Source organism: Alexandromys fortis, unplaced genomic scaffold (assembly GCF_014885135.2).
Source record: "Alexandromys fortis isolate MF-2015 unplaced genomic scaffold, M_Fortis_MF-2015_v1.1 scaffold_57, whole genome shotgun sequence".
In the NCBI taxonomy this organism is placed as follows: Eukaryota; Metazoa; Chordata; class Mammalia; order Rodentia; family Cricetidae; genus Alexandromys; species Alexandromys fortis.
The window spans coordinates 3,308,879-3,330,632 of record NW_026067941.1 but is presented as its reverse complement, the minus strand read 5'-3'; the positions used below and the strand labels follow the sequence as shown (position 1 = coordinate 3,330,632).

General features: G+C 44.6%; 1 protein-coding gene across 5 annotated transcripts in view; it reads right to left on the bottom strand.

Annotated features, from left to right (window-relative positions):
• The window catches only part of Cald1 (caldesmon 1), a 191,377-nt gene that overhangs the window by 18,884 nt on the left and 150,739 nt on the right, over positions 1–21,754 (bottom strand). For 3 of the 5 annotated variants that reach the window (XM_050148018.1, XM_050148019.1, XM_050148020.1), the window contains 6 exons: positions 19,031–19,177; positions 14,863–15,793; positions 13,537–13,614; positions 8,307–8,452; positions 4,730–4,994; positions 1,479–1,619 (listed from right to left, as the gene is read on the bottom strand). In XM_050148018.1, the coding sequence (XP_050003975.1) occupies positions 1,479–1,619; positions 4,730–4,994; positions 8,307–8,452; positions 13,537–13,614; positions 14,863–15,793; positions 19,031–19,177 (1,708 nt within the window). The remainder of the gene's footprint in view (positions 1–1,478; positions 1,620–4,729; positions 4,995–8,306; positions 8,453–13,536; positions 13,615–14,862; positions 15,794–19,030; positions 19,178–21,754) is intronic. The other 2 variants (XM_050148021.1, XM_050148022.1) reach the window with 2 other exon arrangements.

The following is a 21,754-nucleotide window of genomic DNA, read 5'->3' as shown; positions in this document are numbered from 1 at the left end:
AGGACCTGAAGACAGGTAGTTCCAGGCTAAGAGGAGAACCTGACTCAAAAAAAATAAAGGCAGATGGCTTCTGAGGAACAACACTTGAAGTTGACCTCTGGCTTCTACACGCATGGACATCTATGCATACACATCCCCCCATGCATGTGTTCTCCCCACAAACACACACACACACAAAACATTCTGACAAATAGGTAACAACTGAAAAGTGGAGGTGACTGGCTTTTGGTCCCTTTCACATGGGAGCCTAGTTGAGATTTGACACTGGCGTTGCCCATTATTGATGGTTCTAGTGAAGTTAAGCTATTGGTAGATGAAGACAGGCTAGGGATGCTGAAGGTTCTCTGAGCCACCACTCACTCACTCACTCAGGATTCCTCTGTAAATATTTATCAGATACCTTCCACACATAAGGTACCAGGCTGAGTGCTCAAAGCAAAAGAGAGGCTTGGTAATAAATGACCAATCGAGTCTGCTGCCTTCCCCCACTACACACATCTCAACCAGCCCACAGTCTCCCTGACCAGTCCTTGTTTTACTCTTTCTTTTCCTCTGGACAAGAACTTCTTGACTTCTTAACTTCAGAGTCAGGAGGTCTGCTCCATGAAGGCAGTAGTAACCTAACTCTCCCGGAAAAGGACCTTATCTAAGTTGCATCTCATCTCCTACAGGAATAGCTTTGCAATTTGCACCTGGACTAATTCCAGTTGTTTTGCTTTTAGTAATCCCAAAATTAACATAAGTAGCTGAAAGAGTCAGTGTTCAAATGTTTGTAGCCCTCTAAAATTCATATGGTGCCGTCTAATCCCCAATGTGCTATCTAAAAGGTGGGGCCTTTGGGTGGACTCCTCATGAATGGGATTGATGAGCTTCTTAAAGAGGCCAGAGGGAGCTTGCTTGACCCTTCTTTTCCCTTCCACTATATGAGAATAGCAAGAAAGTGTCATCTACAAAGAACCAGACACTGAATTTTCTAGTGCCTTGATCTTGGACTTTTCAGCTTCCAGAACTGTGGGCAATAAATTTCTGCTGTTTATAAGTAACAAAGTGGGGAAGAGGTGTTAATTCAGTCTACGTGACAGAGCAGCCTTGGTTGTGGATGTGACCTAAGTCCTGCTACCCCTAAACAGAATGCTAATGTACTTCCCCCTCAGTTTACCTTTTGATATAAAAGCTGTTGGATAATAAATGTGAGTCATCTTCAGGATTTGAATGAACCCTGATATCGCTGTGTGAACTGTGCCTCAGTTATTCCCATGCCTCTACACTGGTTGGAGAGATAATTTATGTTGAGGCTGGACCTCAATAACCAAGTCAAGGATAATTTTGATATTGTAGCCTAAACATATTAACACAGCACAGCAAACATTTAAATGAAGCAGAGAAATTCTTGGATGATGAAAAAAACGAAGGGGCTCCAATCTCATTTCTATGATACTGGAAGAGAAGTTTTATAAGAATTTCTGGGAGAAACATACCTTGAGAGATGAGCCTTTGGGGGTGAAACACTTGAATGGCTTCTTGTCCTCAGACGAGCCATCTTCTGGCATCTTCTGGCGTTTCTCAGCAGCTTCTGCCCTTCTCTTTTCAATCTCTTCCTTTAGCCTCCTCTTCTCTTCCTGAGAGAAAATAGCAAGCATGTCACATCATCTGCTTCAAGTGCCTCAGTTTCCTCATGTGTAAAACAGAGCCACAACGGTCACCGAATATCCTGACAACTAATTTAGAAAAGATGCGTCTGAAATGTTTAGACACTCAACAAGGCTTCCTGAAAGGTGATCTGTTACCATCACCACCTTGTAAGCCACTTAGCAACAGCCTTCCACTTCTGAATATGGAAGTGACTATGAAGGCTCTCTCTACCTGCCTCCAGGAAGGGCTGTCAAGGTGGAATCCTTTGTGCAGAAAGTGCTGCAGATCTACAGCACCAGGCTTGACAAATTGTGTGAGTTCCACAGGTTGAGATGATTTTGTGGCAGTTCCTGACTCAACTGAAGACATTATTTTAGGTGGTGTGACAACCTGAGAGGATGCTGATATTGTTCCTCAGTGGGAAGGCTGCGGAGGGTCTCATTAACCTTCTGTGCTTTTGCCCCGATCTAGAGAGCACCCTGTCTTCTATCAGGCTAAAGCTCAGGGTTCTGATCAAGTCGCCTCTGTTCTTTAAGAGTGATTTTCTGAAAGGCTGTTTCAAACTGTGAGATTAACTGGGTGTAGTGGTATAGGTGTACAGGGCTATACTTGGAAGGTAGGAGCAGGAGGATCAGGAGTTCAAGGTTAGCCTCAGCCACATAGCAAGTTCAAGGTCAATGTGTAACACACGAGAGCCTTTCTTAAAATGAAGAAGAAAGAGAGAAAGAAAAGGGGGGAAGAGAGAAACAGAGACAGACAGACAGACAGACAGACAGGAGACAACAAAACAAACAGAATGGATGAAGTAGCTCTGTAGGAAAAATATGTGCTGTATAAGTATGAAGACTGAGTTCAGTCCTCAAAATTACCCATATACGGTAGCTCACATTTGTAACCCTTTACCAGGAAGGCAGAAACAGGTGGACCCCTGGGGTCCCTATTTAGTTAGAAACTCTGTCTCCAAACCAAAAATAAATAAATAAATAAATAAATAAATAAATAAATAAATAATAAAATAAAAGAGACAGTAGCTGATGCCTGAGAAACAATATTCAAATTTGACCTCTGGCTTACACAGACACACAGACACACACACACACACGCGCACACACATACATGTTCACACAGATACACATGAACACTTACACACAAGCAAAAACACACATACGCACACACATATCAGAATAAAACATCCATTATATCGTATCATTAGCTGTTCTAAAGGGCCAAAGGATGTAGTAAGAGGGTTCTGTGCTTGGTGGAAGGATGGACCCCCAAACCTCTCTAGATACAACCCACTGCTTTCGTCCTGACATCCCCTTGTAAGCAATGCCATATGGCAGTTCCTCCTTTGAGTGCCTGCGATGTGTCAGTCACTACGAATACAGCCATCTACTTAGTCATCAGAAAAATCTTGCAAAGTAGATACTATTTCAGGGATGAGGAAAATAAGACAGGGTGTCTCAGTGTTGTCCCAAGGTCCCAGCTTGTAAGTGGCAGAGTCCGTCAGATTACAAACTTCTACCCTCGCAATCACTTTCCAGCTAGAGGTCATGGCCTGATTGGAAGCCAGAGTTGGAAGAGACACTGGAATAGTTCTTCCAAACTTCCCACCCAACTTAGGAAACTGTATAACATCCACGTCAGAAAAATCAGTGAAAATCTTTTCAAGTATTTTGAGGGGCTAGGAGCTTGGGACCTGGAAAGTTCTAGGCTCAGGAGTTGGAAAAGCGGGGTGCCCACACTTATTTCATCACTTATCCTTCACGCATCTTCAACCAAGCCACTCTTACTTTTCAATTCCTTGCTTCTTTCCCCATAAAGTAAGAAAAGAATGCACCCTGTAAACCATAGTCATCTAAGTTGTGGCTGACTTAGCTGGTTTTTCATGTGCTCAGGTCAAGTTTCCCTCCTTGTAACCCGATCTGCTCTGTGTGAAGAATGAAACAAATGCAAACAAATGCGTTGCTAACAGTGGCAGGGGTCCGTGGAAACCCTGTCTGTGTTGGCTGCATTGCTAACAAGTGGCAGGGTTCTGGTGCCACGGAAGCCCTGGGTTGGGTGCTGGTATAAAGTAGTGGACAAAGCAGATATCGTCCTAGCCTCTGTACATTCTAATCTTCTTGGAGAAATTCGAGGGTCAGGGAGATGGCTCAGCGAACACCAGGCTGTGGCAGAAGCCTGGAGACCTGAGTCCGACCCTTGGGACTCATGTAAAACGTGCAAGGAGAAAATCAACTCCACAAAGCTGTCCTCTGACTACCACACACAATACACCCCCACGCTTGCATTTCATACACATCAGTGATAATAGTAACATCTCTGCAAAGCCTCCCCAAATATTAGATATCCTATAACAACTGTGTTTTTCTTTTCTTTCTCTTTTTTTTTTTTTTATTCTTTGCAAGGAGAATTTCTCGATGTAACCCGGGACTGGACTGAAACTTACTGTAGAGTCTAGACTGGCCTTGAACTCAGGAAACTACTGCCTCAGCCTTCCAGCAGGAAGATGGCAGGCATGAACCCACCACACCCACTCTGCTTCCCAGCTTGGAGCTTGGTTCTGTGGTAAATGACAGACCTCTCGTCTCTCAGAGTCCCCATTGTTCTTCACTGAGAAGCTATATAGGACAATAGGCTCAGTGGGAAAATTATATAAACTCCTCTGTGCCTCAATTTCTTCATCTAGAAAATGGGGACGCAATTACCCAGGGTTCAGAGACATGCAAGTTTATCATCATAATAAATGATCGTTATTATTATTGTGAGATAGGGTCTCTCCTATAACCTAGGCTAGCTTCGAACTTGATAAGTAGTGATGGAGGACTTTTGCCTCTCCTCCACCTTCTGAGTGCTAGGATTACAGGGGTGTATGTACCACTATGGATAGAATCTAGGGCTTTGTGCACGCCTAGCAAGCGCTCTACTGACTGAGCTACCAGGTTTGTGATTGACACACTATATATTCAAGAGCGCACTCTCAGAAGAGTAGCAGGGGACTACAAGGGACTGTTCCTCTGGACTACAAGGTCATGGGCCACACACGTAAGAGTTTAGGGATCTCCGAGTTTCCCTGGCTGGGCCAGGCAGCCCTTACCTCTTCTCTAGCTTTTCGTTCAGCCTCCTCCTGTTTCCTTTTCTGCTCCTCTTCCTCCAGGACCTTCCTCCTCTCTTCCCTCTTTTTCTTCAGCTCTTCCAGCTCCAAGGCTGCCTCCTGTTGCTTTTGTTTGAGTTTTTCAAACTCTTCGCTCTCAGTCTCCCCACGGCGCCGGCGCAGCTCCTCCAGCCTCTTCCCGGCTTCCACTTGTGGAGCCCCTTCGGCTTCCTTGTCCCCACCGGCCCGGCCTCCGGGGCGGCTGGGGCTGAGGGAGGAGGAAAGGAAAAGCAATTACCTGGTTCTGTCTTGCAGCCCACATTGGAAGGAGGACAGTGTCTGACTGTGGACACTGTAGACCCAGGCGCCCGATCCTCACACCAGCCCTGGGGTTGGTTGTGGGGATCTACATGGAAAATAAGGACTGCACAAGGGCCTCTACTGCCGGCAAAGTAAAAATGGTGCACCGAATGTGGGAAAAACATCCCATTCCCGGGCAACCCTGAAAATAATACTATTTTGTATATGATCCAGATAGATCACTTGGCACATAGGCAGAAGAATTGAAGGCAAGGTCTTGAGATGGTGGAACTCCTATATTCATAACAACATTATCCACAAGAGCCAGGAAGTAGGAGCAACCTGAGTCCAACCTAGGATGAATGGATTAGTAAAATGTGGTACATCCTCGCCATGCAATGCTTACTGTTCAGCCTCTGAAAGAAATACCGACACATGCTACAATGTGGGTGAACTTGAAACTATTCTGCTGAATGAGACAAGTTAGTTAGAAAAGGACAAATACCTCAAAATTCCACTTGTATAAAGAATCTATAGCAATATCAGATTCGTAGAAACAGAGAGTGGTGGTTCTCAGGGGCGTAGGAGGTAGCTAAGGAGGAGCTGTGTGTGAGTGTGGAGTCTCAATTCCTCAGCATGAAAGGATTACGGAGTGGAGCGCTGCTGCAGGCCCTCGGGAATGCAGTCAACACCACCAAACTGTAGTTTGTTTGTTTGTTTGTTTTTGAGACAGGATCTCTCTACAGCTGGCCCCTAGCTCAAACTCATAATCCCTCTCCCTCAGCCTCCTAAATGCTGGGACTGTAGGTGTTTACCATTATTTGAGCCTTATTGTTTCATGGGGGAGTTAAATCCACTAAGGTATGTCTATTTTGATAGAGTTTCTGGGACATTTTTCTTATCCAAAGAGTTTATTTCTACCATCTCCGACCCCAATACAGCTGGAGTATCCTTTGTCAGGATTTAAAACTCTAAATTATTACAGATGTGGCATGATTAGGGTGGTTACTGGAGATCAAAGGGGTCAGTCATTATATCTTACAAATGTTTTCAAATGTATCATCTCCTTTCATAGTCATAAGATCTGGGTCATTCATAAAATAGGAATTTTATGAATAAGGTGAGAGAGATAAACAATTTGTCCGAGCTGTAGAAAGGAGTTGAGGGCTAGGAAGGTGGCTCAGTCGGTAAAGCGGTTGCTGTGCAAACAGGAGGACCCAGGTACAAAGCTGGGTGTGATGAGAAGCAAAGCCACACAGCCTGGAAAGCCAGCCCCGCCTACTCCCGATCAGTGAGAGACCCTGCCTCAAAAACAAGACGGCTGTCTGGTGAGGACCAACAGAGCATACGCTGCCTTCACCAGTGAAGTCACACAAGCTGGGTCGTCCCTGAACTGGACTGGAGGGGAATCTAGTGGTTCCCTTAAAGGCTTTGATACAGGGAGCCTTTAACTGCAAGACAGAGATGTGGAATTGCTTCTGTTCATATACTTACTAATGTACAGTGAGGTCATTACTAACGAGATCCAAACACAGCAATCCCACACCCAACCCCTTTGTCTCGGGAACAATGAATCACACTGTTTAATATTTATTCTGTGTCAGGGATGGCACAACGCTTCCAGCTACGGAACAAGAGAATGAATGAAACAGGGCATGGTTGAAGACATGCAGTGCACAATACTGATCTTATGTTATACACCTCTTGCTTTTGAACACAGAGGCAGTGCAGAATATACTGTTTCCTCTGAGTCGATGTTTCTCAAGCTTCAGGTTTTAAAAAATCAGTTTAGTAAATTGGTCTCAACATTTTAAATAGTGAACGAGGTGTAGAGGTAAAGACAGTACCATGTGCAACTTGTTTTAGCTATAAACATGTATGTTGGAGGGGCAGGGTCATGATATAAATTTGTTACTATGGGCTGAGATGATAAAGCATAACAGGTTCTTGATGGTCAGAGGTGAGCTCTCATTTTGAACTTGCACGAGGTTCAAGGGTTTCTTCCACCCTTCCATTACACTTCATGTGAAGGTCTTTGTGTTTTTGGAAAGTAGTTTGCTCTCTCCTCTCACGGTGTGGACTAGAGGACAGGCCTATGGAACCTCCTCTGGGATCCACTAGGTGTCGCTAAGTCTTTATTTTGTGTAATCAAAGCCTTAGGCGTGAGGATCCGGTTCAAGAGTCACTAAGTGCAGGCTTAGGTTTGGTTGGCGTTAGAAAGCTGGCTCCGCAGCACATGGTACAGGACCACTGTAAAATATGCACCTCTGATCGCATTCACTCATATGTATATTGTATGATCCTGTGTGTGTGAGCTATCTTGAGTATTATATACATAGAAAAATATGTGGAATAAATGTTACTGGTAGTTGAATTAAAAAAATTCTAACCTTAAAAATGAAGAATCAAGTCAACTTTTACCAAAATGAGAGTAAGACCTTGACTATACTGCCTCTGCTTAAACATGCTGGTAGGCTTGTAGTACCAGGGTGGTATATGGAAATACCTTCCAGGACGTTCTGCCCTGTCTTTGGCTTTTTTAGCTTAAGGCAAATCCAATACCAGGCTTTTGCCGATGAAGAACACAGCAGCTTGCTTTTAGCTCAATTGGTAAGTAAGCATCTAGCTAAAGGCTCTCACTATGTTCCTCCCAGTATATGGAACACAACATTCTCTACTTGTATGGGTATCAACTTCTAGCAGACACGGACAAAAATAAACTACATTGTGGTAACTTGCTTCTCTCACTTTCTTATATGTTCCTAAAATGGGAAATGAAGGCAAATTTACATAGAGGGTTCTTACAGTCCTATGGGGAAAGGCTGTGATTTGGTTTAACCTAATGCACCCCAAGGTTTTGGATCACAGAATAATCTGAGCTTCACGAAACACTGATTTACAACCTTAGCAAAAATGGACTCTTAAAAATGGTGCCGAGAAAGGTTTGTAGGAAGTTTTCTGGACCATCCAAAGCATGAACTAATGATATTAATCCCAGTCATAGTATTTCTTAGTACACTGATACCACACGAGCATATTGTCAAGACATGGACACTAAGCATTATATGCCTTGCTGTTATAAAAGAAGAAGAACTAGAAGAGGATTAAGCTGTGGTTGAGCAATGAGTTCTGGTCTCCTGCTCGTGACAGGGAGACAGGACCTGCTGACTATATCTTCAGGACAAAGGGAAGAACGCTGTCAGGTCAGATCCTTTCTGTCTGGAGGTGCAGGACAAGGAGACATGGGGGAAGACAGCGACTGTTGAGTATCACGACTTACCTGAAAGCATTCTCGGTTTGTTTAAGCTTGTGAGTCATGAATTCTCCATTCTGTGCCTTCACGTCTGTAAATCCCTTCTTTCGATCCAAGAAGCTCTTGACTTCTTCTTTGGGTTCTTTGTCCTTCTTAATCTTCTCATCTTTGATCTAACCAAGGATACACATCAAGAAGATAGATAACTATAAACATCTTACTAGGTTTTGGCTGTTACCAAGACCCCAACTTTTAAAGAAGCCTTTTGACATAGAGCGACCATTCAGAACATGATGTAGAAATGAAACTAAGAACATTATTGGAGAGGAAAAAACCATAGTTCTTTGGCCTGTGAGCCCAAACCTGAACCTTAGCTTTAGGAAGTTAAGATCCATCGCTGACCTCACTGGGTTTTTATTTAGGGGAGCAGTATTGTTATTATGTTTGGAAACCATCAAGTTCTAGGAATTCCACCTAAGAGTAGTTGCTTGCAGGTCCCACTAAGAAGAACAAATTCCAGGTGTGGTTTTGATGGAAGAGTGGCCATGTAGCTTGGCCAAGTTTCTTCTTGGCTAAAGGGAGCATCTTTGATAAGAGCCTAAGAAGGAGGAAACAAGAGAAAAGCCAGCAGGTGGTGCAGATCTGCCCGTTCTGGGGGCTGCAATCCAGGCTTTCGGTCAAATGAATAAGGAATCCCAAGGAGGCAACACATAACCTGCATTTAGGGGAAGGACTTAGATTGAAGCCATATAAACGGTTCTAGGGTGCATGCTGACTTCCACAGTGGGAAAGAGTTAGACCACCAGAAGTGGGTTTGTGATCGTCAGGTAACATGGACAGAAAGGATATGCAGAGAGCAGTTGGGAGCTTTAGTCATTTTTTGTGGGGTTTGTGTTGTAAATTCCTCATGGTGGACAAAACAGATTATTTCAAAGTGGCTTTTAAGGTGGGCAAAGAGTTCAAATTACTATCTCATCTATTCTTAAAATGTGAGCAGGAGAGCATGATGTCCATTGTTCTTTTCAAGACAGTTGCACAGATCTAGGGCTCTGCAGAAACACTTGGAGGAGGAAAGGTAGACCAGGGCTTCTCGGCTGTCTAGAACTTTCTCCCTTTACCTGACCACTCAACTGCTTCCCAGCGATTCTTGACACCCCCTGAGCATTTACCCCTAAAAGGCATGTTTTACAAGGTAGAACGTGGTTTCACAGATTACCCTTTATAGTCCTTTGCCTGATGATTTCCTTAAATGGTATTAAATCACTGCGGGTGGACTATTCACCAACATTGGTCTAGCTGAGACTTTGATTTTCCTCCAAGGTGGGGTATATGTGGGTATCCCTTAGTTATGGTGAAGAGGGAAGCTGTAATGTTGCTTCTATGACCTCTTTGGGAGATGTGTCTGCAGCTAAAGAGAGTGTTTTAGTCTAGAGCTGTTAGCAGTCCAGCTTCTCTGGGAAGCTCATCAAGACATAGCTGGATAAAATGATCCCTTCCCAAATCCCATCCTGTTATTGCCCTCTTGGTCCCTGGTTGGGGTCTGAGCAAAGAGAAGAAAGCTCAAAGCCTGTATAGCAGTGTGGTCATGTCTGCTTGGTGGTGGTCCCTGCCCCCTAAAACACATCAGTATTCACTGAATAAGCAGAAAGAAAGAGGATAGTTCTATTTTGGCCTGTCACTGTCATATAGAGGCCCAGAAATCATGGGCTAGAGTTCCCACCCCAGTTAATATGTTATCTGGAAATACAAATACAGAGGTGAAGGTTGCTATTTCCAGGGTAAATGAGATAAATTCTGAGTCAAATCTTGTAGCTTATGGGGCAACAGCATAGGTGAATTTCTTTTAACTCTTTTCTTCTATTTTCAGTCAGAAAAACTTGCATTTCCCCAAAATGCATTTCAGATTTCTTGGCAAAAAAATTTCTTCAAATAGATTTGTAAAAGAATAAATGTTTACAGAAGAATGACCTCCCGCCCTATTTCATGCTATGCCTCTGTTGGGAAGGGTTATGGTGGGTGGCCTGCTCGGTCCTCTCAAGGGGAAACTTTCTTAGAAACATTCCTAATCTAATAATGATGGCTTGGGTTTGACTGAAAATTATTTTCTCCTGAGAAATGAATTAAACAACTCTATAGGATCTTCAAATTTTAGTTTAAAGAATACAATGGATTAGATTCTATGGCAAGTTCAGGGCAAACCCATGGCCTTCTGAGCTCCTGGGAAAAGAACTAGTTTTTTTAGGGAAGAATGTTGCCCCAGGTGGTCATGAATACTGAAAGAGTAAACAAGCTTCGTTCACAAGCAACATGGGTGTGTTCCCAAGACAGCCTCCAGACACCCGGCTGTTTGGATGAGACTCCAGAGAGCTGGGCTACTTAGCGGGAGAAAACATGACCATGTGCAGGAATTTTAGGGGGAGTTGGAATTTAAGAGGCATGGCCTTAAGCTAGAGACAACTCAAAAGCCCAAGGGAGCAGGTGGACCCGCCTGAACAGGAGTCTCTGTCATGCTCCTCAGCACGATAAAGTTCCAGAGTAGCAAGAGTTGGCCGGGCGTCAGCTACAGGCTTTCAGACCACAGTTAGCGCACCTTGGTTAGCTCCAGGTTCAAAGTCATAAAAAGACTCTCTGCTAGAAACTGTTTTTCTGTGGAAGGCCAAGGGAAAAACCAAATAGATACCAAGTGAAGGATTCAAAAGAGACAGCTTATAGTCGAGGAGGAAAGACAGAAAAGTTAATTATGTCTCAAGGTTGGAGATTGTCTGCACCCCATGGCTGCCTCAGAGTTCAGCTGCAGTGGAGGAAGACGGGGGTATTGTTTGTTTGTTTGTCTTTTAGAGCACTGGAGGGAATTTGGGAAATGTTTCCCCTGGAAGGTCAGTGGAATGTTTGTGTTTACTTGTGGTCAACCTATCCTGCTTACGCTGTGTGGATTCCTGCCAGGCAAGCAAGGTTTCTGTTTGCTTTTTGTGATGAAGAAGAAGAAGAAGAAGAAGAAGAAGAAGAAGAAGAGGAGGAGGAGGAGGAGGAGGAGGAGGAGGAGGAGGAGGAGGAAAAGGAAGAAGAAGAAGAAGAGGAGGAGGAGGGGGAAAGGAAAGGAAGGAAGGAAGAAAGAAAGAAAGAAAGAAAGAGAAAGAAAGAAAGAAAGAAAGAAAGAAAGAAAGAAAGAAAGAAAGAAAGAAAGAAAGAAAGAAGGGGTTGTTTAAAATGACTGAATCATGCAAAACCGATTTAAAGTTTCCTACATAGCACAGCAGTCCAGCTAGCTGGGAAGAGGGGACTCTATCCACTCAGTCAGCAGTTTGTCTGTGCAGTGTTAAAATGTTAAGATGGAGCTTTGGAAAAGCCTGGTTGGAGGAGATTATCTAGACTGGTGTAAGAATGAAGCCAGAAATGATGAGAACTGGATTGTGCTGTGGGGAAAACTGGGGAAGGGATAATGGCAGGGCTGGGACCAGCTGTTGCTGGAGTGTTTAACCAACACCTCCGACTGGGCCTTATCTGTAAAGAGGCCGATGAACGGCTGGAGGATGAGCCTCTTCTGACTCAGACACCCTGCGTGGGCATGGGAAGCTTTGGCCATTAAAAGTGAAATCAGTAGCTTGGGGAAGTGAATTAACTCTCACAACACTGGAGGGTTTACTGCAGTCTCCCCTTCCCATATTTCATCGCTGAGTTGCAAATTTCACACCGTCTTCCCATGTAGGAAGATGTTCCAGTGTGTTCGGCTGCCTTTTTAGCTGCCCAGTAGAGCATCTCAGTCATCAGCTTTTGCACGCTCTCCCTCCAAAGCCAGTGCTCATATTCAAACCACAATTTCTATTAAAAACAGAGAGGAATAAAAGTCTAAAAAGCAGGTGTAACATCCTGTATGAATGACACGGTCTTTCTTCTTATACAAATCTTACAAAGTCACCTAAGAAAACCACCCTCTCGCTACTTAATACAGCCATCTATTTTCCACACATGGAATTTTCTTAATGGATGCTCTAACAGAGAAACGTAGCAAGAATCCGTTTGGGCCAGTATCCAATGACTACAGATCACTTCATCAGTCTCTTGGGCAACATAACTCTGGTATTTCTACTGCTGGTGGTTCTGTTTTACTACATCCAAACTACTTGAACTTACTGGATAACGTGGCAATTTGTAGTGCCACTTGAGGCTAGCACAGTCAGGATGGTTAGAACAAGGTGGGCTTTCTGCGTGGCATTATATGCTGGAGCGCTGTGGCCCTCAGCCTGTGGGGGCCTCATTTACCTACCTACAAACACCCTGGTGCCTGCTCCCCTGTGTGTGTGTGTGTGTGTGTGCGCCTCGTAAATGCAATGCAGCGGATTTGACCAAACCTTCCTTTTGAAAACCATACATCATCTTCAGCTTGTCAATTGTCTACTGCCATTTAGGTTGGGGCAGGGTGAATTTTCTTTTTTCTTTTTTTTTTTTTTTCTTGAAAAGGTTAAAGCATTAGTCAAAGCCAGCTGGAAAGACTTCATGATTGAAATGCAAACAGAGAAGGACTCACAAAAAAAAAAAAAAAACAAAGTCACACTGTAGGGGAGGGAAGCTGGAAAGCCTGGGGAGCAAGGCTGTCTAAGGGCTTGACTGTAACACCCACTAGAAAGACAGTTTGTATGAGAATTACTGTCTACATGCCCTCAGATGCTTTCAAGTTCATCCTTTTATTTTTTTTTGAACTACCGATTATCAGGCATACATGTGTGGGGCTTGAGTGTGTAAGAATGTGTGTGCACATGTGTGCATGTGTGTGGTATATGAGTGTGTGTGAATGTGTTTGTTCAAGTGTGTGTGTGTGTGTGTGTGTGTGTAAGGCACAGGTTGATTTTGGGTGTTGTTCATGGGTCACTACCTTAATTTTTGAGACAAGACCCCTTGCTGAAGCTAGAGTTCACTGATGGTGAGAATGGCTCCCTGCCCATGAGTCCCTGCTGATAACCCTAGTGATCCTTCTGTCTCTGCTTCCTTAAAGTGCAATTATACACTCCCCTATGCCATGCCCAGCTTTTTATGTGCATGCTAGGGAATGCTAGTACCAAACTCAAGTCCTCCTGCTTGAATGACCAGCTCTACTCACTGGGCCATTCTCCTGTCTGGTTAATTAGTTATGAGACGCTCTCCACTATCCCATCATTCAGTGATTCATTAGACCCCGGACAGGGGCTGCAGTTCCTAGATCAGCTCCAGGAATGCCGCTCTGTGTGTGACGCTCGGTCTGGTTATTCGTAGCAGCATTTACCTCTTCCTTTTTGGAGGCGGCCTTGTCATCTTGGGACTTTGGAGCTTGCCCTTTAGCTCTCTTTTCTTCATCCTTTTCCTTGTCAAGAATGGTGAAGGTCACTCAGGTAAATAGAAGCCCTTTCTAGCTTGCAAGAGTGAGAGGGTGCTCAGATCACTCCGCGTGGGCTGTGATGTTTCCGTGGCTGCCCTAATGCCATACTCAGACCCCTGGGTGTCCGTGGTACCTGGTGCTAGTGGTTCCATCAGCAGGTGTGACATGTCCCACCCCACCCTACATTTTTTTCTCCCGTGGCTCCCGTTGTGCTCACTGAAATCTAGCATGACAGCGTGCTCCAGGTGTGTGTCTACATCCTGCCCATGGTCTTCTCAATTACAGCCAGGTGCATGAGCCCTTGACCCAGAAGCAGGGGTGAAAAACAACATCGGCGCGATGCAGTGACAACGGGTTCACTCTGGAAAGGTGACCGTGCAAGCGTGTCTGTTTCCTTTACAGCACTTACAAGGGGTTTTTATGTAGCCTTGCAGACAGAGAAGAAAAAGAACCTCACAAAACTGTATTTTACACTTCATTTCCCAACTACTATTTGTATCCTTCCTAGAGCCCTGTAAACTTGTGCTGCCCTCATGGCGAATGGAGCAAACTTCATGCTCTCAGTTGTCCATCAGTGGTTAACTGGCGCTACCCCCACCGAATGACTTCCTGCAAGTCTACATTAAACCTGGGTCTACATGATGGCAAGCCAGGCTTTTGAAGCTGATGTTTTTGTTGGGGAAGGAGTTCTAATCGTCTCCTTTCACTCCTTTATTCCAGTTGATCTCAAAGGATTTATATATTTTTGTCTTGCTACTAGTGTCTGAACTTAATCTTTATTTCTACTCCCCAACCCCTAATTCTATAATTAAAAACAATTACTATTGAACACCAGAGCAAGGTGAGAAGTCTGGGCCTCTTGCCTCATGTACACCCAGGAAAGATGTCAGAAAGAAGGGGTTCGGATGCAGATGCAGAAACAAGCTGACACGGCCCCACCACACATTCATCATCTTTGGGTTGATTCATTTTTTTTATAGCCATAACACCCAAGCACAGAGCAATTGATTCCTCTCCGGTTGGCTCATCAATTTGTTGATTGATTGCATACTTGGCCATGGTTCGATTGCGTCATGCTTGGGTGTTGCTATGGCCTAAAAAGAATGAACACCTCGCCAAATGATCAAGCAGGTGAGGGGAAGTGCAGGAGGGCCTCAGCCCGCCTGTTTGGTGTGCATCGCATGGCTCATGAGTCGCAGGCATCACACAGTAGGGGCGCAGTGCGTACTGTACCTGCTGCTTCGGGACAGCTGGCTGAAGTCTGTCTTCTTGTCCTTTCCTTTCTGCTTTCTCAACCCCCTTCTCACCCTTGTCCTTTGCTTCCTGCTTCTCGCTCCTTTGTTCCTCTAGCTGCTTTTTCCGTCTTTGCTCCTCTAGCCTAGCCTTCTCCTCCTCCTCTGCCTTGGCCCTCTGCTGCTCCTCAGCCATTCGTCTCTGTTCTTCCTCAACCCTTGCCCGCTCCTCGGCTTCCCTCCTTTCTCTTTCTTCCGCAGCTGCCTTTTGTTCGGCTTCAATTCTTGCCTGTTCCTCTGCTAGCTTTCTGTCCTGCTCAGCTTTGAGTCTTTCTCTTTCTTCTGCTTCCAACCTCAGCCTCTCTGCCTCGGCTCTCTCTCTCTCTTCCTCTTCCATCCTTTTTTGACGGGCTAGCTCCTCTGTGTCTTGTGCCCTCTCCCCCTCTACTTTGGACTCCTCCGCACTGACTTGCCCATTTTCCAATACCATTACCACAGCTTCCTCTTGGGTTTCTGGTGTTTTCTCTTCTACCGTCTCCTCTACCTGATTTTCGCCAACGCTCCCTCCCTTCAGCTCCTCCTCCTCCTTTTCTTCTTTCTTTGTGTCTTCAGCATCCTGATGGCTGTTCTTCTGGTAGGACTTGGTGACGACTTCTGTTTCTTCCACCTCATATCGTCCTGGACGACTCTCCCTTTTCTCTTCCTTCTCTGCTGTTTCATTTTCTGCCGTGTCATTTTGCATACTTCCGCTTGGGACGGACAGACTGGCATCTGTTACTGTTGGATCAAACTCCTTCTGACGCTCTAGGGCTTCCTGGAGGCGTTTCTGGCGTCTCTCTTCACGCCTAGCCAGGCGCTCCAGTAAGGCAGCCTCCTCATCACCTTCTATCTGAGTGTTCGTGGTGGCTGGCTTAGACCCTTCATCAGGAACACTGGATGACAGAAGAAACACCAGAGACAGCTTGTCGGTTAATTGGTCATCCAGAGTCACCCATAACCAGAGCAGATGCCAGCAGTATCTAGCTCACACGCCCCTAGGTGTTACCACTCTATCCTTGCTTGTCTGACTTCCAACCGAGCCTAACCAAGTCTTTGCTCTTGGGCTTTCTCAGGTCATTGTGTCTCCTCAACTTGCTGTAGGAGTTTTGGATATTAATGTCACCCAACAGAACCTGAGGAGCAGCATCAGATAAACACTTTGGCCTCTCTGTTTTGAAGAATAATTCTACAGTCATGGCTCTTACTAGAGTTACCTTCCAAATAACCACAGTGGCCACTTATCCCCAAAAGCAACCTTTACATGGTTGCCCCTCCCCCCACACTTACCTACAGCCCTACCATTGTTTCCTGGGATTACCTTACAAACTACTTGTGCTTAAAACACAATTTCAGAATCTGGGTCACTGTGGATCCCAACTATGCCAAGGATCAAGTCAGAATAATGAGTGAATTCCTTGAGCATCATAGTTTCATATTCGAGCCATGTAGTCATTCCTGATCTGGATTGGTGGGACCCAAGGTCTTTAGAGGGGGAAGAGTATGTCCAGTGGGGAGACTTGACATTTATGCCAGCAATCTGCACTTTGGAGACATCTAAGCGTCCTCCACAATTCATGGGGTGATGACTGCCAGCCAAGGATGGCATTTCCTACCATCTGCCCTTCTTTGCACCTGGACCAGGTAACCAATGAAATGGGAGTATAAATGATGCACCCAGGCCAAAGCAATTGAACAGGTGCATATTCTCTGTGCTCACCAGACTTTGGATCCTTAGGGTTCACAGAGCCATAGGGGAAAGAAAGACAGACAGACCCCTGGGGCTCGCTGACAATCAGTCTAGCTGAATCAGTCAACCCCAGGCTCAGTGAAAGACTCTGTCTTCAGAATAAGGTGGACAGCCAGGTGTGGTGGTGCACACCTTTAATCCTAGCATTTGGAAGACAGAGGCAGAGGTATCTTTGTGAGTTTGAGGCCTGCCTGGTTTATATAGCACGTTCCAGGACAGCCAGAGATGCACAGTGAGACCTTGACTCAAACAAATAACAACCAAAAATAAAAGTAATAAAATAAAAGTAAGGTGGAGAGCACTTGATCTAGTACACAAGAATATCCACAATGCATTGGGTTACTGTATTATAATACTGAAATTGCCTTAGCAACTATATTACCATAACTGATCGAGCTGACCTAACTTCTTTATATAGGTTTCCAGGAATAAAAAACTTTTTCTCCTTCTCTCCAATTGGTAAAGACCGGATAATCCAATGTTTATTTAAAAAAGAAATATAAAATCCAAACTGTAGCATGTCCGTCATCTCCTCACTCTTCCAGGGCGCTGGACACTGCCCAGACCAAGGGCGTTGGCCACTCCTGGCTGGAATTACCAGTCATGTGATACCAGAGCTGTGACCAGAGCTAGAAGCATACGTCTTGCAATGTTTAGAAACGCCATCAAATTTCATGGTTCATACCAAACTTGGCTCTCCTGATGTTCAAGTTCACTTGGTTTTGGAAAAATACACTTCATATTTAACAACAAAATACGGCCAAGGAAATCCTAGATTTTAAGCCTGTTTGGCCTCTGCTGTTGCTGGAGGACACTGTCTCTGTGAATTAGCCGCACACAGATTGCATGTCCACAAGAACACAAAGAACTGGGAGTCTAAGGGCAAAGGTCTATGCATAGGATGTTTGGACCAACTGAGTTCTGATGTTTCAAAAAGGTACTACAAATTCCAAAGTGCTAGCCTGATGAAATTGCTGTTAAGAAATCAACAGATTCAACTGAGCCTTTCTCTGCTTTCTTTCTTTCTTCCTTCCTTCCTTTCTTTCTTTCTTCTCTCTCTCTTTCTTTCTTTTTTATCATGGTAACAATCATTGGTAGAAGTTAAGTGTCAGAGCGGCTTAGCCCCAAGAAGGGGCTTTATACTTATAAATGATTAATATGTCTGCAGGAAATCACATGTTCAGACCTGGATATATTTCATTTTAAAAACATTTTTTGTTGTTGTTTTTTTAGTTCTTTTGATACAGGGTCTCCTGTAGCCCAGGCTAGTCTTGCACTGACTAAAAAGCCAAGGTTGACCACGAACACCTTCCTGATCCTCCCATTTTCACCTTTGGAGTGCTAGGATTATAAGCTTGCACCATCACGCTTGGTGAAAGAATTTGTAAATTTGAATAATCTCATAAAATAGCTAAGAATAAAACTAAAGCTGAAGTGAGTACAAATAGAAACAAGACCTAAATATGTGCTGTGAATTTTGCTGTTGGGTCGAAGCTCAAACCCAGGGCCTTACAGGCGAGATCTGCCCTGCACTGTTACCTCAGTCCAGAAGCAAGGTTTTCAGAAGCCAAAGCTATTGATCAGTTGTAACTTTTAAAAACCATTGTTGAACACTCACCAATAACCAGATCCAGGAAAGGCCTCAACATGTCATTTTAAAAACTATTTTTGCCCCCTCTCTTTAGCTTAGAAACAGAAAAGGGCAATGGATGGCCCCTTTGTCCCCTTTCTGTGTGACTGCTAAGAGCACACTGTGTCATGTGCTTCCCACGTGCAAGGCATTGGGCATCTTACATGCACTCGCATTTCTCTGTGGCTGAGCAGTAGTCTTCACGGGGGCTATGGCCGTATCTACTAAAGCGAAGGGACACAGATTGCTAAGTTGGGGTTCAAAGCCAGTGAGTGAATCCCAGTGATCACACCTGCCCCTCCACTCCTCTTGACAATACTTCCTCCTCAATTAGGAACCAATTACCAAAGGCCAAGGTTGCTATCTTCTACCTAAACATTAAGTTTCTTATTAAACTTGTCTTGTACATCAACATTTGTAAGACTACCCTGGGAAATGAACCAAAGAGCCTGTGACCCCTCCTTTGAAGAATTTTTTTTAAAACATAGACCAAGTTAATGGAGCTATTAATAGCCTCCTCTCGAAATACACTAAATAAAAGAAGCAGAACAAAACTATAGCCTGGGCTACACAGTGAGTTCCAGCTTGGGATACCCAGTCAGAAAGAACCCATCTCAACACCACAACAAAAACCAACCAACCAAACCATAATGGCTGAGTTGGTCTGAGAAGGGAATAATTTGCTAGCAAATTCCATTCAACAGGACAGGCTAAGGCACACCCAGAGATGCCTCACTGAGACGAGGACAGTACCTGTTCTGGGCATGAGCCTCCACCTGGTCAGTCACCTGCCCCAAGGATTCTTCCTCTTGCTTCTGACGCAGCCTTTCCTGCCGGGCTCGGCGACGCCGTTCCCTGGCAGCCTCTTCTTCATCATCATCGTTCCTCTGATAGGCGATTCTGCAACAGAAGGACAAGCTCCTGAGCATACCAGCTGACAAGCGTTGTCATCAATGTCCTGACCACACAGCCTTGAATGGCTACTAACGAGCCAGGTTCCAAAAGGATGGTTCACTTTCCCAAGTTTGGAGACCCAACCAATTTGTTTTAAAACTTTTTAGTATTTGAAAAGCGCTAATCCAGTGACTGGGAACAATTTATATTGATCAAATAAACCAGAGCATCTACAGCAGAGAAGACTGCCTTTGAAGACTATGGGGTAGCATGTTTGGACTTCTGTACTGAGCTGATCATCACATGCAAGATTTAGAGGTGGAAATAACAAGTATTGAACTCAAAGAATCAAAACATGTATTAAAAAAGACTCAGTACATTATGTGAATCAGAGCCAGAATTGTCCCAAAGATTAGAAAAGACTCCAGTGACCATTACTATTAAAGTAAGACTCTAGTGCTAATAAGCCAAAGTTTTCCCTACAACCGAGGACACCGAACATCTTCTTCGGTCAGATTTTGTTATGCCCGGGTGTGTGTATCATTGACCTTTGGTTTATGGCTTTACAGTAGGTGCACTGTGAGAGTGTGTAGCCACCTCTTGTTCACTAAAAGGTGTATTAGTTCTTGTTTCATTAAGACGTTTTAATATCCCATATGTTGCACTGCTTGTGCATGTGTGTGTGCGCACATTTGCGTGTATATGCATACACATGCACATGTGTGCACAGGCATATGGAGGCCCTGAGGCTGACGTTAGGAGTCTTCCTCGATTGCTTTCCACCTTGTTTCTTGAACCAGAGTTACTGATGGCAGCTAGCTAACTTGCTGCAGGTTGGAATTACAGGCGGGCCACCATGTCCACCCACACTCATGAAGAGTCTGAACTGCAGTCCTCCTGCTTATGCGGTGGGAACTTTAACCACTGAGCAATCTCCTCAACCCCAAAACAAGAGATGTCCCTAAGTGGGCACAAACTCAACTTGTACGTAATTGCCAAGATAAGTTCATTTTCAAATTAAAGAAAATAAAACATCAGAACCTATGCAAGCAGCCCATATGCAACTGATGGTAGTTTGCTCATTTTGGATTTACCAACCAGGCCTGTGTAGGCTTAGATCCACTACTTTTAATCTGTGGCGTCTTTTTCCTTCAATAGTACTATGAGTGTTAAAATGTCCGTTCATTTGCTCTTTGCTGCTTCAGAAAATCTGACTTTATATTTACTGAAATCTGCTAATGGTCAGATGTCACTATAAATGAAGTGTGTATATGTTCCATCTATATATCTATTACATATTCTGTTAAACTGACTGGGAATTTGCTACAAATACGGAGGGGAGAGTAGCCTGGTAGAATTAATGTAGGACTAGACTAACAGTCAGAGAACTTGGTTTTCAGAACTGATTTCTTGGGAATATCTGGCCCTTGGAACAACCTGTCCTAAGTTTCCTTGTCCCCCCAAATGGCAATCAAACAGAAATCATGGCTGCTGGAGAGAGTGTGGTAAACGGTGGCATCCTGTTAGGAAAATTCAGCTAAGGGGAGGCCTGGTGAGGGAAGAGGAGTTCAATTGTGGACGTGTTGAGTGCGAGGGGACAAGATGACAAGACACAAATGTTCCCTTCTAATTCAATCATGGTGTCGTTTGCAGGAACAAGCCCTTCCCAGTGGTTTGGCTTTAACCTGCGGATTCTTGGCCTAATATTCTTTGGCGTATTTCTGAGCAGACCGCTCTACCCACAGCAGCGAGAAGAGTACTTAACAACTGCCTCGCAAGCTAATAAAAGAGGAGTTCTTTATTTGGTCTCTCCATCTCGGGAATCCGCCCTGAAAGCACCCTCTGTTTTGGAGTCTTCTTCTTCTGATACAAGCAGGAGACATGGAAGGTCCATAGGGGCCATCCCCATGCTAAGAACAATGCTCTCCCCCATGTAAGCCGTCAGATTGAAGCCAGGGTTTCCCAAGATATTTGTGATGTCACTATCTTCTTCCCGCCTACCCCGAGAGCTTCATAGGTGCTGACAGCATTTAGCTGGGAAATAAACTGTTTTGTACCATGCTCGGGACACAGCAAGCTTTCCTTCCTCTTGGATTTCTCATTGGAGGAGTGACCTGCGCAGAGTGCTACCTCCGCTGTCTCTTCTAATCCTTCCTGCTTATAACTTAAGATCTGTGGGTGATAGTCCCCTTATAGCTTATAGCCCCCCTTCTGAGCCCAGTTACCAGAGACTGCCTGAGAATGGCCTTTTCCTTCATTAATACAATGAGGGATTAAAATTGTTCACCAAGCTAAAACAATAAAAGAACTGTCATGGTCTCATGCTGTGCTCAGTCCTAACAGTCCCAGTCTCTGGATGAAGACCGTATCAGGAGGGACAAGGCAGGGGCTACTCTTGGTAAACCATCTACCTTACAAGTGTAAGCACTGGCGCTACAGTCCTCAGCACCATGTAAATACCGAGACAAGGGAATGCCCAGACTAAGTTAACGAGATTATTAACTGGATCAGTGAGCTCTGAGTTCAACCGAGAGACCCTGCCTTAGTTTACAAGGCAGAGAGTGACTGAAGAAAACTCTTGAC